The sequence below is a fragment of the Miniopterus natalensis genome, chromosome 19, assembly GCF_054644295.1.
Source record: "Miniopterus natalensis isolate mMinNat1 chromosome 19, mMinNat1.hap1, whole genome shotgun sequence".
Lineage (NCBI taxonomy): Eukaryota > Metazoa > Chordata > Mammalia > Chiroptera > Miniopteridae > Miniopterus > Miniopterus natalensis.
The window spans coordinates 2,266,825-2,285,015 of record NC_142099.1 but is presented as its reverse complement, the minus strand read 5'-3'; the positions used below and the strand labels follow the sequence as shown (position 1 = coordinate 2,285,015).

Below are 18,191 nucleotides of genomic sequence, written 5' to 3'. Positions count from 1 at the left end.
AAATCACAAAACATTCCACCAAACTACGCTCCACGATCACTTATAAATGTAACTCACTATTTTGAAGTCTGTGGGTATTACTGCCACTAAATATCAGAGAACTAAGTATCAAAACATGTAGCAAAACAAGTAGATAGAAGACGAGACTGGACGCTTACCACGATGGGACACTCGTTGTCGTGGGTGACATCCATGAACAGGGCATGGGCGATGGCCGGCATCAGAGGCCTCAGACAGGGCTGAACGAAGGACCCGACGGGCTCGCCGCCGTAGCGGTAAACTAGCCTGCCCTCTTCGTGACTGTTGTGCGCACTCATTGCCTCTGCAAAGCACACGGGATATTTTAATCTTCATTATTAATGTCCAAGAACAGGTTAAATACTGTCACAAATAAAACTGCTTTCAACATTTAAACAAATACCCACTAGCTTAAGTGACCAAAAAAAAAAAATCTGTCTATAATTTAACCAGGAAAATGGCTTATGCAGGTGAAAGTGAACGTGTGTTGTTTATTAGGATGGTGGTTAGATAAACATCCAAAGATTATATCGTACATCTAGGCAGTCAAGATGAAAAACAGATTTGTGTATTTTCAACAGCAAAAAAAATGGTTTTGTTCATGAGTCATCAACTCATCCCCCTGGTCTTTCGATTTAAAATGAGATATTTTACCCCACGGTGCAAATTTTTACTGGAAAAAAACCCAGACTGAGTTATATTAGGAAATCTTATGGAGAACATTTAAAAGAACATTAACTGTGTTGAAAATTAATAAACATTATACACAGAGCCATGAAACGCCTTTTAATCTTCCTAAGCGAAAGCCAGAGTTTGGGGTGGGAGATTCGCTGGAGCGCGCCTACCTCTTATTAAGGAGCTGATGCCCAGCCTGGTGACGAAGATATTGTCCAGGTCCTCGCTTCCCGTGAACAGTTCCGCCACGACATACAAATTGGGCTGCAGTTTCCTAGCAGCGTCCAGCATGTACTGGAACAAGCAGAGTCAGGGATGGATCAGGGGGCGAGACCGGGCGTGGACGAGACAGGAGGGCACCAAGCAGCGGGACCCGACGGAGTCATCCAAGGAGAATTTCCAAGTCAGCGTAGTCATGCACACGCAAAGGAAAACGAATGAAACAGGCCGATACGCACAGTAAGCAGGAGGACATATAAAGAGAAGGAAAGAGTGCAAAGGGAGGTGAGGATTTTGCCAAGACGATAGGGACACAAACGGGAAAAAGGATGAAAAGGAAGGACGCGAGCGTCGTGTTAAAAATGCGACGCCCAGCACGGCAGCCGGCGAGGCCCCCGTCCTGCGTGTCGCCTTAGTCCCTCTAACGCCCAGGCCGTGGAGGAGGGTGACTGACAAAGGCCCCTGTGAGCACGCAGATGCGGCAAGGACCAGACAGGACTGTTTGCAACGCAGCCAGCGGGCCGGCCGGGCCCAGCGGCGGCGGGCAGGTGCGTGCCCGCTCTCGGGACCGAGGGGGGACGCGCGGGTCCTTCCCCGAGGGGCGCCCGGCGCCGTACCTCGGCCACGTGCAGCGGTGTGGAGTGGCAGTTGTCCAGCCGCACGCCCTGGAAATGGGTGGCGGTGATTTCTGTGTATTTTCTCATGTGGGCCCAGAGGTAAGGGCAGTCCTCGGGCCCGTCCCCGTAGCGCAGCTTCACGCTATCTCCCCAGCAAACGAGTTCCCTCCGGAGGTAAACGGCTGAGCCTGGCGAGGAAGGGGCCTGCTTTCAGTGACGCAAGAAATTAAACGGGAAAAACTACTCCCAGGACACACTGTTGGTTTTAAATCAAATGGACTGTTTCTACCACAAGCCATATACAGACTGGTTAAAATTAGATCTGAAATGGTTTGGGATAAAGTGTTTAAAAATTAGTATTAACCTATATCTCATCTGTTTTGCAAAAATTCTAGCTCGTAGTCGCTTCTAAAAATACGTGCTTAATGTCACAAATTCAAGTTGCTTCTTAAAGAAAACAGTAATAGCAGTATCATTGGCCCTTTAAAGCTATAGTTCCACAAAACATACAAAGCTCCATCCCCAATTCCCACCCATTTTTAGCAACAGGTGACATTAAATCCATGACACAGAGTAGGATGCTTTTTTTTTTTTTTCCATTTAAATGACCAGGAAGGAGAGGGTAGAGATGCTTAATCCCAGAGTTACATTCTTTTTTTTAAAAAATGAGATTTTTAAATTAAATTGTCATTAAAACAGACAACTAGTTCTGAAACATTGAAAAAAAGAATAAATTTTTGCAAAAAATACAATCTTATGCACAACCACAGGGAAAACCAGATCTATGAAAACCGTTCTGCTGGAGGAGCGGAGGGGCGGGGGGGCGGGAGGGGAGAGAACTCCCTCCTGTTGTGAGTCTTTTCTCTCAACCTGTATGCGCCTCTGGTGCCTCTGCGAAGAAACAGGTTAAAAACCACCAGCGGCCGGGCCGGGGTGGCTCAGCGGCTGAGCTGCCCCCCTGCACCGGGAGGCCCAGTTCGATTCCTGGGTCCGGGCTCGATCCCCAGCCGGGGGCGTGCGGGAGGCGGCCGACCTATGTTTCTCTCTCATCGATGTTTCTACCTCTCTTTCCCTCTCCCTCTCTCGAAAGTCAATACAAACACATAAAAGAAACACAAACCACTAGACTAGTGGGGAAAAACCTGAATTAAGTGGTTTATATTTTCCAGTTGCCGTGAACTTTGTTTCCCTGTCCACACAGAAATAACAGAAATGACGCAGGTACCGGGCTCAGCAAAGTTTCGGAGGGGATCGTCCCCCATGACCCATCCGTTATGCGCCATCAGAAAACATGCTTTATTTGGGAGATGAATCACAGATTCTTCCTCGGGGAGGGTCATTTCTTCAAACGGGAAAGTAAAATACCTGTGGAGACACAATCAATTATTCAATGCATGCAGAGAAGCTCTCCGGAGAGAGCCTGCGAGCGCCGTCAAAGTTAAATTCCCTCCCCAGTGGACAGAGTAAGACAAGTCTGACACCACTCATAGGAAAGAAATTTCAATACAGGGCAAAAATCGTCAGTAGGCTTTTTGAGTAAATTCAGCACAATCTGAGGAATGGAGAGGTAGCATTCTAACACACCTGGTCGACACTGAAATCATCGTTAAGTATTCAGTCCTCCAGGGACAGTAATGTAAACAATTATAGATTGGTTCACACGGACGGCAGTCTCTCTAACTAAAGATCTGCCTAACAAAATTAACCAGTAGCAAGCCTAGTTACCAAATCAGAACTTCTACTTCCCTTTAAGAGATGCACTGCAAGTCACACATTAAAGGAAACACTTAGGCTAATTTGAAAAGCTAAATACCATGTTTAACCTTTAATGAGAAAACAGAAATGGAATACCTGGTAACTAGAGGATCTTTCCTAGTGACAGGTCCTAGTTTGGGACCATGGCCAGCCAGTCGTTCATAAAACACATTTCCCAAAATGCAATTAACTGCCTAAAAAACATTAAATTATGTTATGTCAATAACAACAATAGGCAGTATTAAGATTCAGGGGAAAACAGCCGTTGAAAGGTAGGTAAGACCTGTTCCTGGTGAGAGTTCACAAGCTGACGTTTCTCTGAATTTAATTCCTCAATTCTCTTTCGGAACCAGTTGCAGCATTCCTCAACCGCGGCTGGCCCGTTGCTAGAGCAGACACAGCAACACAAACTATTATTTAATGCTTGATATTTACAAATTCTACCTTTAAAAACTTTCTAGGGGATGAGTGAGAAACACGAAGGGATTTAAGAAGTATAGATTGGTAGACACAGAATTATCACGGGGATGTAAAGCACAGCACAGGGAATATAGTCAATAATATTGTAATAACTATGTATGTGCCGGGTGGGCACTAACTAGATTTATCGGGTTGATCACTTAGTAAGTTATATAAATGCCTAATCAGAGGGCTGTACAGCTGAAGCTAATGTAATATTGTATATCAACTGAAATTGAAAAATAAAAAATTAAAATAAAAAATTTTTTTAATGAAATGAAAAAAAACTTTCTAACAAGGGTCATCGATTCTTTAAATATATTCATCAGGATCTGAGTTATAGCTGAAGTCTTGTGACTGTGAACACTTTTACACCCACGTGTGGGAGCCAGCACCAGCCCGCGGAGCGGGGGAGACGCCGGCACCAGCAGCAGTGGGGTCCGGGCGAAAGACTTGACCTCATTGCTATTCAAACGCTTAATAAACGGTATGAAAGTAACACCAGCCCTGAAGGCTTCTACATGGTGTTATTCTTGATTCCCCGAACACTAACGTACTCGTGCGGGACGAAGGTGGCCAGGGCGATGCTCATGTCCACGGAGCAGCCAAGCCGCCGGTACTCGGGGTCCTGGACGATCCTCAGGTGTCGCTGGGGATCGGGCGTGGCCGGCACTTTCCTGCCCCCTGAAAGGAAGGAAAGGTGGTGTCGCAGAGGCAAACATCCACAGGCGGCGGTAAATGTTACTGGTTCCAAATTTTAAGTTTGTAATTTGTTCACAGAAAGTAGAACAAATGTTTATTTCACAAGCATCCTTCCTGCCCCCCGCCCACCCTCCTGCACCCCACCCAGCACACCCCGGGGCGGGGGGAGAGACACCGAGAGGGAGGAGCACTGAGGGAGAAACGCAGGGATGCCCGGGCCAGCCCAGGCCCGCCCTGCCGCAGTCGGGACGCACTCATCCTGGACGTTTTTTAGGGCAATGAGGAGGTTGGTACGAATTTTTTCCAAGCTCTACACCAAACGCTAACCCCAGGGGCTCTCTGTCCCAAAGGCTGCTCTCTACTCCACAGCACGTCCCAGTGCAACCTGACTTTCTCTGCAGCCCCTGAAAGAAGCACACAGGCTTGTGTTTATACTTTTTCTTTTTCACTAACAAGCATAAAAAATTGTAAAAGTAAGTAAATGTCCTGTGGGGTGAATTTTCATTCCTTTTCTGCAACATGCTCCTAATTAATCCGGTGTTGTGCCCAATGGCTTCCCCTGGCTTGTTCTAAAGAGATGTAGAAATGGCTTATAAAAGCACAAACAAAACAAGATAGAATATAGATTCTCAAAATCTTGTTACTGTATTCTGAGCACTATACTAAGGAACCAAGAGAAAGAAACAGTCCCCAAGGGAAATTATTAGGTTCTATGTTATGACCTGCCCTCCCATTGTCTCTGCTAACAGGGAGCTTCCAAAAGCAGTTATATAGTATCAACACAACACAAGCGCCACATAATGACAAACTTCATAACGGGTTAACCAAGAGAAAGGAAGAGTAACATTAAATTCCTTGTGCACCCCCTTTACCTGCTGTGAGGAGTCCTCGAAACTGCTCAACCGCTTTGTCGGTGTCCACTTGGAAAAATTCCCAGAGCTGAATCTTTGGGAAAACATCCTCCCAAATTATTTTCCGAATGCACTGAAAATTTCAATAGTTAAAACATAGGTTTATATTTTTAAATCTCTGTACTAAAATATTATTTTGCAAATCAAAAGGCAGATTGTAAATAACTTTCAACCACGCATTTAATCTGTACTTGAGAAGTGTGGTTATCGTGTGTTAGCATGTTACCGTGTGCTAGCGTGTTAACGTGTGCTGGCGTGTTACCGTGTGCTAGCATGTTAATGTGTGCTGGTGTGTTACCATGTGCTAGCGTGCTACCGTGTGCTACCGTGTTACAGTGTGCTAGCGTGTCACCGTGTGCTAGCGTGTTATCGTGTGCTGGCGTGTTAACGTGTGCTGGCGTGTTACCATGTGCTAGCATGTTACCATGTGCTAGCGTGTTAACGTGTGCTGGCATGTTACCGTGTGCTGGCGTGTTATCGTGTGCTAGTGTGGTCGTCCCCTATACATACTGACATGCATCTGATGGTCGTTTTCGATCAGAGCGGGCACCCCTTTCTCCTTGTATTTCCCGTCTGCCACGTCGCAGGAGAGGTGCCACAGGGCTCGGTCTAGGACCCAGGCGGGTTTCAGGTGCGGAGAATTCACGAGGTTATAGGCACTTTCCGGATGTTTCTGGATCCATTTACTATTCGTAGCTTCAAGAAGAAGGAAACATAAGGGGAGTGGTCTTGTAGCAAACTGAAGTTAGTACGTACGTTAAGTTTAAAGGTGAAATCAAAAGTCACCATCGACGGCTCGTTTTCTTATGTATTAGACGTCAGTATTTTATAATGATATTGTCCTATGAAAAAGCATTTGGGTCATGGTGTCCCATCACCCGCTTCACCACCCACTGTCCTTCTGTTGTAGGAATCTTTAATTGACAGCAGATAGGATGCAACACTGGTTTACTAACACCGTTGTAACCACCATGAAACTTAGTGTCACGATCTCATCTCTACTGTTCCAACCTCTGCAACATTCACCATTCCTATCGGTCCCTCCTTGATTGACAAAATCCCCCTTCCTTGATTTACATGCAAATACTTACATACTGATAACATATTCAACGAACACTTTTGTTTTCTTTCAAAGAAAAAAGTGTTATTACATAAGGTGATTTTTAAATTGAAGGGCACCTAAGCATCATTTGTGTTTCCAATGTTATATGAAACTTCAAGGAATGAAAAAATTGGAATGTAATATTTTTGTCAAAATGGCAGTTCACAAAGCTCATACCAGTGTGATTGTAGACAACATCGGTAATACAAAGAATATTCCATTCCTTTTTTAGTTTTTCCACCAGCTGCCCAACGTCATCCCAGGTATACTTTTTATTAGGTCTTGAAAAGTCAGGATTTAATGCCAGCTGGTCTGCAAGGGAGTAGCATGACCGCGACTGCCCGAGGGCCTGCAAGGGGGTAAAGTGAATCATGTTGTAACCTGCAATGCAAGAAAATGAACAAAAATCACTGTTAAAATCAAACACAACACCTAAAACTAGGCAAAATACAACTCCCTTAACTAATTCTAAACAGGAAGGCAACTGTGGTGCTAGAGAGGAGTCAAAGACTTGGTTCAGGCTCGAGCCGTACCACAGGTGACTTCAAGCACGTCCCCCTAAATCTTCCAGGACATCAGTGTCTTCATACACAAGACAGAGATAATGAGACGATGTATTTGAAAAAAAAAAATCACACACAGTGTCCAGTGTCTATTAAAGGTTCAATGTATATTTGTTGAATGGATATATTTGCAAGGAGAAAATACATGCCATGCAAGTATATAGCATGTCTTTATAAGCATGTCTTTCTTTTGCTTTCAATGTTCCACATTACTTGTATTCTGTTTTAGTTATGACTTTGAGCCTCTCATTTATTTCTTCACACCATATTCAGCTTGAAAGTAGAAAATTAATATGACCCTTTATTGAAGCTTAAAATACAACTTAAGTTTCATTTTACTCTTGGTATGTATGTCAGCCTTCCAAGCATGCCTTCCACACAGAAGACAGTACTTGTTGAATTAAAGTTATATATAACAGTAATACATTTTCCAAACACACTTTAATAGTGTACTGCTAATCTTTATATGTCAAAGTGAAGTCTTAGAAACAATAATGATCTTACTTTGTACTTCATTTAAGTTGAACCATATCTATAATCTGCCATTATTATAGGTTAAATATGGTCAGGTATCAACAATTTCATATAGTTCCATCTCTTCATATTACTAAATATACTAAGAAACAAAGTTAAAAGGAGAACCAAAGCCTTTGAAATCTGTATCACAGACAATAAAATGACGTTTCTCTTTTAAAAGGAGAAAAGAAAGGAAACTGACATTACCTGACTCTTTGGCGACCCTAAGCCGGCTTTCCCATTCGTCAAAGGGCCCCAGGCACTTGGCTAAAAAGGTCTGGAGAGTAACGCAGTCCAAGGGCAACACCTGGTCATCAGCGCCCACACGTAAAATGGGATCCACAACTATGTAACCCTCACCGCTCTTCTCATTCCTAAGGAAAGAACACAAAGCAAAAGCCTCTCCATCAGCGACAGGGAAACACCCTCCCCTAGCAGCCTGGCTCATTCTCAGCTACATTTCTAAGCACATGAAATCACTTAAAAAGTTGTAACAAAACGCAACAAAAAAAACACATTGTCTCCCTTTCCAACCTTTTCATAGTAACATAACACAACACACATGATGCCCACTAATGGCGCTTTAAGAAAAAATAAGCGCGCTAAAATCCCTCGGTAGGAACAAGGGCACCCAAATACGCAGCATCCTAGAATCAGGTTGCGTGGAAAGACTACAGTATTTAAGCTTTTGTTTAAAAAATAATAATAATGCCTGGCCGGTGTGGCTCAGTTGGCGGGGCGTCGTCCTGTGCGCCGAGAGGTCGGCGGTTGACTCCCCGTCGGGGCACATGCTGGGGTGCGGGCTCCATCCCCACTAGGGGCGTGCAGAAGGCGGCCCATCAATGACTCTTCTCATCGCTGTTTCTATCTCTCCCTCCCTCTCCCTTTCTCTCTCTCTAAAATGAATAAAAACATAATTTAAAAAAATTATAAAAAAAAATACTTTGAATCTAGAACGAGCCCTCCAATCACCTCCTCGAACCGCATTCTGTTTAACATCTCAGGACATTCCTGTAACAGCTGCAATGCCCTGGCTGATATGGTAACTTGTCACAAACTGGATTACCTTAAACGATAGACTAAAGTAAGTTCCCTCTTCACACCTGAGCGGGGGCTTACCCCTGAAGGAAGTGGTACTGAAAGGACCCGGCCTGTTGAAGGTGAAGGGCACAGTGCTTATCAGAATCGTCTTCTCTTCCCGATGGGTGTTCCCATTGCAGGGAGCGGAATTTTTCTCGATGAAATGTTTGCCCGGGAAGCGGGTAATTTGTATGCACGGTAACTGCTTTTCCCTGTAGCGTCGGGCCCAACCGAAACTGCAGTTCAAACCCTGAACAAAAAGCACATTTTCATAGACTTTCATTGTGGGACTTAAACGACCTCATTAACAAAACTGATGTTTCAGTTAAGGTATCACAAGAGCTATGACTTCCCAGCTACGTTTAACAAAACTCCACATACGTAATGCCGTCTGGGGAACTACTCTGCCTCCGGTTCGGCTGGGTTTTGTATTTTAACATACAGTACACATGGTATAACTGTGCTCTCTCCTGTCCCGCCCACTTCCCCTGGCCCCTTCTGGCTCCCACCCCCACCCGGAACTGACTGCCCAGCACTGGCCATGTGACCAGAGGCCTTGGCTAGTATTTTTTAAACTGCAACAGAGAAGCGAGTTTCTCTGTGGGGTTAGAGTATGTGACCGTCTGTAAAACATGGAGGCGTCACGGGACAGCTCTCTCGCCGTCTGGAGGGAGCCAGTCTCCCGAGAGGAGCCCACCTCTAGGGAGGCAGAAGCCAGGGTCTAGCAGGAGTTCTAGGGGCCTCTGAGCCCCCGGGGCCGGCTGATTTCTGCTCCGATCCCAAGGAGTGGGAACAAGGGGTCAGTAGGTGGCTGGGTGGGGAGTGGGGCTGGGTGACCAGGAGCTCCGGTTTGCAGTTCGCTGACCGCCAGGTGCAACCAGTCTGGCCACGGCCCAGCTCAAGCTACCAGGACATCACTGAATGGGGAACAGGCACCCTCGGCTCTCAGAGCCCCTCGAATGGCTCCAGCAAGCCCCCGCCTGCACCCCTACTCCTCGCGGTTCAGTTACTTAAGCCTGTCCACACTACACTTATGAAGACATGGACTGAGAAATGATTGTCTGAAGAATTAAAATCTAAGGTTTCCATGCTCGGTGGCCGTGAAATATCTACATCCCTGCAAGAACGACTAAATCCGTCCCAGAGGAAACCGTGGCGTTCCGAACAGGTACAAGGTGAGCGGCCTGAGCATATTTAAACAACCTGTCCCCACTCGGTTTATGCAAATATTGTTTTTATAATTACACAAGGATTCGGGGTACAAAGGTCAAGACATCCAAATACTCTACAGCGGCATTTGGACCAGTGGTCTATATTCAGGAAAGCATTCTCCAAATGTGCATATTTAGTTTTTCATGCAATGTAATGCCCGATGCTTGAATAGATTGTGTAAATTATAAAACACCAAAATAGGGGTAAGATGTAAATAAGATAAACACTATTTTCGTAACTAATTTTATTTATTAACGGATGGAAGAATCTTTTAACTCTCACTAAAATTTAATATGGACCATATCGGTCTGTGAAAGGAGTGTGATTAAATACATTTCATTCATTTTAAACATCTTGTGATAAAGTAATTTAAAGACTCCAAGTTCTGTTTATTTTGGAACTTGGTTTAATGGCCCCAGATTTGAAAAAACACCACGCAGAGATACCCAAGCCCAAACGGAAGGAGCTCTTCTACCGTAACTTGCACAATACGTCGCCCTCACGACGCAACCTTTTGTATCTTTACAAAAAGACTCTACCACTTAGGATAGTACAACGCCTGCGTGACCTGGCTCGGGTAAAGTATAATTAATCTGTGGCAACACACGGCAAGCGCCAGTGACGGTGAGAGCCTGAGCCACGTCCAGACCTACGGCCTCCTGACACACAAACTGAAATTACCATCGTCAGCTCAAGTACCAGCAAAATGGAATTACTTTTCACTTCAATCCTCACCTGAGGATACGTTTTTATTGATTTGAGAAAGGAAAGGAGAGAAAGAGAGAAACACTGATCTGAGAGAGAACCTTCCATCAGCTGCCTCCTGTATGCACCCCGACTGGGGATCGAACCCGCAACCTTTGGGTGCACAGGACGATGCTCTGACCAACCCAGCCACACTGGCCAGGGCTTGAGTTACTTTTTAAAAATAAATATAGATAGGTAGACAGGGGGAGAGAGAGAAAGGAAAAAGACGGAAGAAAAGAAAGATGAATCCTCGAGTTTCTTTCTATGTCCCGACAGATCAGGGCATCCCCCAAGGGTACAGAGCCACTCCGCAGGCTCCAATCCCAGCTCCTGAAACCGAAATTCTTCCGTACAGTAAATGAAGCACTGGAATACTCAGGGTATGTCAGATTCCATGACGAGTCGCAGGGTTTGCTAAAATTAGCTTGGGCCCCAGCAGCACACGGTGTGCCCGTCCTGTTCCGCACACCAGGGCCCCTCCTGCGGGCAGCTGGCAGGGTGACCGATGCAACTCTCGTTGTCAGCTAAGTTTTCCACCGCGTTCCCTCCACTCCGCTTACACAGACTCGAGCTCCGAACCGAGGAACCTTTATAAATAGTTTCTTCACGAAAACTAAAAACCGAACTTTGACCGACCTGTGTGAGGGATGGAGGGAGTCCAGGTGTGGGGAACACGGATTCTGTTCACTGCTCTGCCGCTAAGTGAGACAGAAAAACAGGGAAAGGCTCTGATCCGGCCAGAAAAGACAGTTGCTTGGTCTTGGACTTGCTGAATTAGAGGAATCTACAGAGATATTAGCCTTATCAATGAGGAGGAACCCTTTTTCAGGGAAAAGCGAAAAGGAAAGAAAAAGTGAAGAAAGGCTTGGTAACCGGTTAAACATGAAGGAACCAAAAATTGCCAGCTTTGCTTTTTTCTCCCGTACTTAACTGGTTGCCGAGTCCTAACACTGTGAAAACGTCTCACACTCTGCCCGCCTTTCTCTCCTCTGGTGGAGTTAAACCCCCCTCCTTCCCCGGGCACGTTTTCTCAGTGATTTCCGGTGCCCGGTGCCCCTTCTCTTCACTTTCCATGTTACGACGACCTTGTAAAACACTATGATCAGATCCGTACAGCACAAAAACACTGGCTATGTTCCCATTTATACCACTGGGATGAATTTACTGGTTTTAACTAGACTAAGAGTCAACCACATGGCTCTTAGTTTATAAACCTCCCCAGTCCCCTCTGCAAGTAGCTTGGCTGGATTTACAGTTTTTGCTCGCTTGAAAAACGGTTCGGCAGTCGATCCACAGAGACTCATTAACTGTTGTCCGTGGGGTCTGTAGTACTGTAAGATCGTCGACTCTAGTCCGATACTCCAAGAATAACAAGCTTTTAGACACTGCCTCGCGGTTCAGCCCCACCGTGTAACCAGAAATCACAGAGAACGGTAGGAAACCGTGCAGACTTCCCGGAGGAGGTGGGGCTCCAGCCGAGGGCTGGGAGGTAGGGAGCACACAGAGTGACGGGAAAGGGATCTCAGTGAGTGGAAGTGTAGGAACCAGCATGAGAAAAGGCCCCGGGGGGAGGCGATTAACAAGGGAACTGCAAAAATGTAGGGCACCAATCACCGGGAGCAACGAGACACACTCTCGCCCGGGGAAGGCCCATCTTCCAAAGGGAGTCACGGACGTGGAGGGCACAGCGAGAGCATGAGGGTGGATAACTCTTCGAGGGCAGGAGAACAGAAAAATGAAAAAGGGCTCCTTGCCGGCATGTACGTACAACTAAGAGAAATGTGGGAGAAAAGAGCACAGCAAGAGACACCACCAAGAGGAAAAGAGCACTCGAGGGCAGGAGAAAATCAAAGCCAGAAAAGTGCAGTCAGGCAGCCGAAAATGGAGTGCTTGGTGATTTTAACAGTCAAAAAGGAAGGTGAAGGCTTGGTGTGGAGGGAACGCATTCGATGGTTGAAATTTTTTCAAAAATTTAACTCAAGATATTGGGGGCAAGGTTCCTTCAAAATGTTTACCAGTAACAACATCCATTTGGTAAATAAAAGGGGTCGCATTTTATTTCCCATACATGAAACTTCTGCTTCCCAAACTACATTGACAGAAGTAAGGGTGAAATGCTTTTCGACGCTGAAAAAAATTAAAAAGTCTAGGAAAATAAAACAGCTACTGAGTCGGCCTTATGGAAATATAACTGGATCTTTTAAAAGGCTCAAATACAATTCAACATGATCCTATCAGTTATTTCACTTTTTATTTGGCAAAAAAATATTTTCAGCTTTTACCTTTTCCACATTTGAGAGGCTTTTGATAAACATAAATAACAGTTTGCTTTCTTGCTGTGATCTATTTTACGAATTCAAAATTCCAATAAAGGAAAAGAGTAGGAGCTATAAATAAGCAACACTGCAGCTGTAGCCAAATTAAAATGACATATAAACCAATTTACCAACTCCTGTGTGAAGCGGGAGTCAGCATGCAAAGAAAAATGGACCATTTAATCCCTGTTTCAACGCGACTGATACAAAATATTCTCAACTGAAATCAGCTTTCATGACTGATCCTCTTAGAACCCAGCCCGGCCTGTGCAGAAATCAAGTTTCGAAGGGCCCTTGGAAACGATACCCGTCTTAAAGTTAAAAAACACACGTAGTATGACAACGAATTAAAAGATCCTAAAGACACCCAGCCACTGCGACTGACCTTGCTCAAGCCTGAAGAGGGTCTTCTCCAGCTTCTCCATTTCGTTCAGCAGTAAAATCCTGACCTGCTTACTGTGCCCCATTTTGGCGTCTACGGGATCTGAGGTCTCCCAGCAGAATGAAAAGAGCTCCGGGCTCGGGCGGGTGACCCCTGGAAGAAACGCGCCCGAGGAAAGTCAGGATAAAGAACAGCCGCCCCCCTGCCCGGCCCGGCGGCCGCACTTACATGTCCTGAGCTATTGTCACCCTAGCGGAGCAACGGGGGGCCGCCCAGGCCAGGGGAGGCCAGTGACAGAGGGCTTTGCGCTCCAGAAACACAGACGACCGAAGCAAAAATAGTTTTATAGATTCTTACGATTAAAAAACAAAACCCCTCCAAAAAAGCAAAGCCCAGAGCAACGCGCTTTGGAAGCGGGCGGGCGGCGGAGCCCCAGGCCCGGGCTCAGGCGGCTCCGGGCGGCGCGTCTGCGGCCGCGAGGCCCGTCCCGGGAACAGGTGGGGCGCGCCCGCTCCCCGGCCCGGGTCGCGCCTCCAGTGGGGGCGGGGGGCCCGGGCGGCAGTTGCTGCCCCGGAATAGCGGCGCCGGACATGGGACGCGCGGCCGGGCTATAGATAGAAAGCGGCTTCCCCCCCGCGCCGCCCGCCCCGCGCTTACTCCGAGCGGGCTGGACGTGCGGCTCCTGGGGCGCTGCGGGGCCCGGCGCCCCTGGGCTGCGGGCGGGGAGGACAGGGGCGGGGCTGCCGCGCCGCCTGGGCCGCGAGCAGGCCGTCGTGGGCGTGGCCAGGCTCGGTGGGCGTGGCCCGGCCCTGTGGGCGTGGCCTAGAGCTTCCCCCCCCGGACTCCGCCTCGCGCTGGTCCCCGCGGGGACCCTCGAGCCCCGGGACCTCTGAGAACCGCGCCCCCGGTGGCGGCGGACAGCTTTTTCTCGCCCACTTCCGGGGGCGCCGCGCCGCTAGTCTCGCGAGAGCGTGGTGCAGGCCCAGCCGGGCTGCGGCTCTTCCGTCCCCGCGGGGCAGGTGCGGGGTCGCCCGGTGTCCTCCCGTCGCGGCCCGCGAGCTGCTGAGCGCGGCGGAGCCAGCCCGGGCCGCCCGCGGCACGGTCGCCTGGTGCACCGGGGGAGGGGGCAGGCGACCCCGCTTCCTGGGCCGGGCCCACCAGGTGTTTTGTGCCTTCGTTTTGGTTTTTATCTTTATGTTTCTCGTGGCCTAAGTGTCCCTGGCCTAAGGCGTCTGAGCCTTGGTTCCCCCGAGTCTCAAACGCGGGGCCTGGTGCAGCCCCGCGCACGTGCCCCGGCGCCTCTAGTGCCACCCGGGGCCACCTCGCGAGGGGGTGGGGCGGGGCGGCCAGGTCACAGCCACCCGGGCCGCGCCCACCCGTGTCCACGGGGCTGCCCCGAAGGTGCAAGGTCGCGTGAGATCGAGGATGGCTGCTGCCTCAGCTGCGCACACTGGAGGCCAGAAGTTGGGGACCTGGCCCCGCTGACCGCCCGGAGAGAGGCTTCTCAACCCCTCAGGGCTTCCCGTCTCCAGGCGAGGTTATGACTCGCACCCAGAACACGCAGCGAACAAACTTGCCCGCCCCGCCCCCAAGAAAGTCCGGCTGGACAGGCCACCTTGGACCTGCCCGCCCGGCGAGCTTGCTGAACCTCAAGCCCGGGCCCGCCGGCCTCCCCGGCACAGGACCGGGGAAGTCAGGTCAGCGCAGGGTGACTCCCAGGAGGAAGGACGGGGAGCCAAGCGCACCCAGTTCTTCTTCCGAAGTTTAGCAACCAGGCGAGCCACCTCCTCCGGGAACGCAGCCAGGAGTTTGTGCAGGGAAGGAGCGCTGTTAGGGACAGAGTCAGGGAAAGGCCTTCTCCTCGGGGTCTGCGTGTCACTCAGCCCCTTCTGGGCTCTAAGTCAGTTATGGCCAGGAGTTGACTGGGTAGCTGACTTTGGGGGAGTCTCACCCAGCTCCAAATGGTGGAAAACAAACCACTCTCAAAACAAAGCCTTCCAGGTGGAAGGATGCATCAGACACGCTGACAACAGTCACAGGAGAGTAACAGCCACAGGATAGTAACAGTCACTGGATAGTAACAGCCACAGGATAGTAACAGCCACAGGATAGTAACAGTCACTGGATAGTAAAAGTCACAGGATAGTAACAGTCACAGGATAATAACAGCCACAGGATAGTAACAGTCACAGGATAGTAACAGCCACAGGATAGTAACAGTCACAGGATAGTAACAGCCACAGGATAGTAACAGCCACAGGATAGTAACAGTCACAAGATAGTAACAGCCACAGGATAGTAACAGCCACAGGATAGTAACAGCCACCGGATAGTAACAGTCACAGGATGGTAACAGCCACAGGATAGTAACAGTTGCAGGTCTGCCTCTCCTACCGGACTCTGAGCTCCTCCAGGGGAAAGTGTATCTTTCCCCCTTGATCCCCAGGCCCTGGAACTGGAGGTGCTGGCCTGGTGTGTAGCAAGCCCTTCATGGAACATCTTGGGAGACAAACAACAACGGTTCTCCCCTCTCCTTTCCCCAAGAGACACTGCATCAAACTCAGTAACTCTCGTGTAGTTTTGGACCTAACTTACTGTGAAGTAGGAGTATGGAGGCGTTCTGGAAATAGTGCTAAAGTGAGCCCTTGTGCCCTTTGACTCAGTGTGGCTGAATTACAGTATTTAAATGATGTTGAGACAGGGCTACAGTCTTACCGCGTCATTACTGGTTGTTTTCTTGTTTCAAAGCTCTATAGACTCAGGCATTATTCAGTTCTCAGCAGCTAAGTGGGTCTCCCTCCTGGGGGTAGGTGTTCAAGCGGTAATACGAAGCCAGAACTGAAAACGCAGGTACTCTGGCTAATCCTCAGCGTGGGTATTTATGCCACAGGGCATCGCACAGTGCATTTTGGGGAAATAAACTCGGATGGCGCATCATCTAGGAGTGGTACTTGCTCTGTCAACTCTCAGCTTAGTGACCAGCACAACCCCATTTACCAGAACACTTGACTGACGTGTGTCACTGCCGATCAAGTGAACTCGGAGGAAGGTCAGGGGTGTGACTGCAAAGGCCAATCTATTTTAATTGCCTGAAGTTTAAAAAAAGCCCTCTTCTCAGTTTACAGTGGCCGTGGGAATCGTTTTCCTGCTCACGCAGCGATACGGGGTCTGAGTATTGTGGATGCAGCCTAGTGGATAATCGGCGAAACTTGAAGATTACACGGAATGAATCAGCACTTTGGAAAGTTTATTCCATGAGCACAGGTTACATGTTCTTTCAAGGCGAAGGATGGCTTCTTTGGTTACAGAGAAAATACTGGTAGTAGAGGGGAACTAGTTTCTAGGGTTAATTCATCTCCAGGCGTGGCCGCCAGGTGTTACGGATTACACAGAGACAAGGGGGACAGATGAGGCCGTACAACTAATTTTTTTGTAGAATAAAACAGCACAGTTTCAGAGATGGCCTGGGATCCCTTCCAGGTTGGCATCACTAGGTAAAGATTCAGTCCGAATGGGTGAAATGCGGTCACAATACCCTTAACTACAACACTTTCAGTCAAGCGGCAGATCCTTGTTCCCGGGGGGAACTTGGACCCCAGGTAGTGGACACAGCACCTATTGTTGCGTTCTGTCAGAAAGAGGAGTTGCCATTCATTTCAGTGTTGCATATGTTTGGGTAGCTTTGGAGTACGTTTAAAAATAAAACCCCGCCCGGCTGCTGCGGCTCAATTGGTCGAACATCATCCCAGGTACCAGGATGTCCTCTGTTCGATTCCCGCTCAGGGCACACGCCCAGGTTGCAGGCTCAGGTCCTCAGCAAGGGGCATGCAGGAGGCAGCTGGTCAATGTTTCTGTCTCTCCTCCCTTCCTGCCTAAAATCAATAAAAACATATTAAAAAAAAAAAGGCACTACTCGATAGCTTTCTCTGCCACATTCAACTTTCTGTTTTGTATGGCTTTTCACAGTGTTATAGGAATCCTGGCCTTCATCTTTCCCAGCAGCAGCTCCATAGGTTTCCTATTATCTTACTCTAGAACCCTGAACCGAGCAAGGGGAAAGTCTTTATTGGACATTTTCTCTTCTCTCTCCTCTCTGTTTTCTACTTTTTTCCCATCTTAAGGAAAAAACCCTCAAGGCACATGCTGCCATTCTGAAATTCAGGTGCTTGTGTACAGGCTGTTTTGGCTTCTGTATCGGAAGCCACATCTAGAAATAGTCTCTGTAAGTTACACTTGCAAGTTGTTAGTTGGCAAGTGCCAACAGCATTACGGTCTGTTTCCTAAGACCCCCCCCTTCACTTTGAAACCGTGTTCTCTGTTCTTTTCTCTTAAAACCACACAGGATGGTGAAGAAATAAAGCGAGAGAAGCCTGTTGAAATACAATTACAACAAGCTATCCTAAATGTTATTTATTGAACGGTAGCTAGACTTTCATGGCATAAGAAGCAAGATTGTCCGAAAGCAACCCCAAGAGCTCATTCTCGATTTCCTAAACCAAAGGGCCATTGGGAACCAGGAATCACCCTTCGGTTGAGGGAGAAGCCACACTTGGACTCAGCTTCCTGTTAGACTGATGGCGTCATTTTACCCCCTCGCAGGAACCACGACTTCCTGTGGTCTCTGCTGTCTGTCCTCAGGTGCTGGCCAGCCAGTTTTCACAATCATGTCCCCTAAACAAACAGCATGCCATCCAGACCGCCTGCCATTCACGTTGTCTGGGATCTAATAAGGGGGCTGCCCTGCCTGCCCTCTAAGACAGGAGAGCAACAGCAGGCGGGCCTCTTCCCTCGAGTATTGGGCTGAGTGTCCGTCAGGTGGCCCAGGCTCCCGCATGCTTCTTTATCGGGAAAATGAGAGAGTCACAGGACCTGTGATTGTTCTTGTTGCTGACCCCTTGAGTTTCCTCAGTGAAGCCTA

At 48.2% G+C, this 18,191-nt stretch overlaps 1 protein-coding gene across 1 annotated transcript in view; it reads right to left on the bottom strand.

Annotated features, from left to right (window-relative positions):
- AGL (amylo-alpha-1,6-glucosidase and 4-alpha-glucanotransferase) overlaps window positions 1–13,331 on the bottom strand; it is a 28,435-nt gene extending 15,104 nt beyond the window's left edge. Inside the window, exons 1-13 of the mRNA XM_016204565.2 lie at window positions 13,277–13,331; window positions 8,657–8,867; window positions 7,745–7,911; window positions 6,636–6,839; window positions 5,871–6,052; window positions 5,318–5,429; window positions 4,301–4,427; window positions 3,568–3,670; window positions 3,381–3,478; window positions 2,755–2,894; window positions 1,530–1,717; window positions 864–987; window positions 159–322 (exon numbers count right to left, since the gene is read on the bottom strand). Of these exons, the coding sequence (XP_016060051.2) occupies window positions 159–322; window positions 864–987; window positions 1,530–1,717; window positions 2,755–2,894; window positions 3,381–3,478; window positions 3,568–3,670; window positions 4,301–4,427; window positions 5,318–5,429; window positions 5,871–6,052; window positions 6,636–6,839; window positions 7,745–7,911; window positions 8,657–8,867; window positions 13,277–13,316 (1,860 nt within the window). The 5' untranslated portion in view covers window positions 13,317–13,331. The remainder of the gene's footprint in view (window positions 1–158; window positions 323–863; window positions 988–1,529; window positions 1,718–2,754; window positions 2,895–3,380; window positions 3,479–3,567; window positions 3,671–4,300; window positions 4,428–5,317; window positions 5,430–5,870; window positions 6,053–6,635; window positions 6,840–7,744; window positions 7,912–8,656; window positions 8,868–13,276) is intronic.
- Between the last annotated feature and the right edge of the window lie 4,860 nt (window positions 13,332–18,191).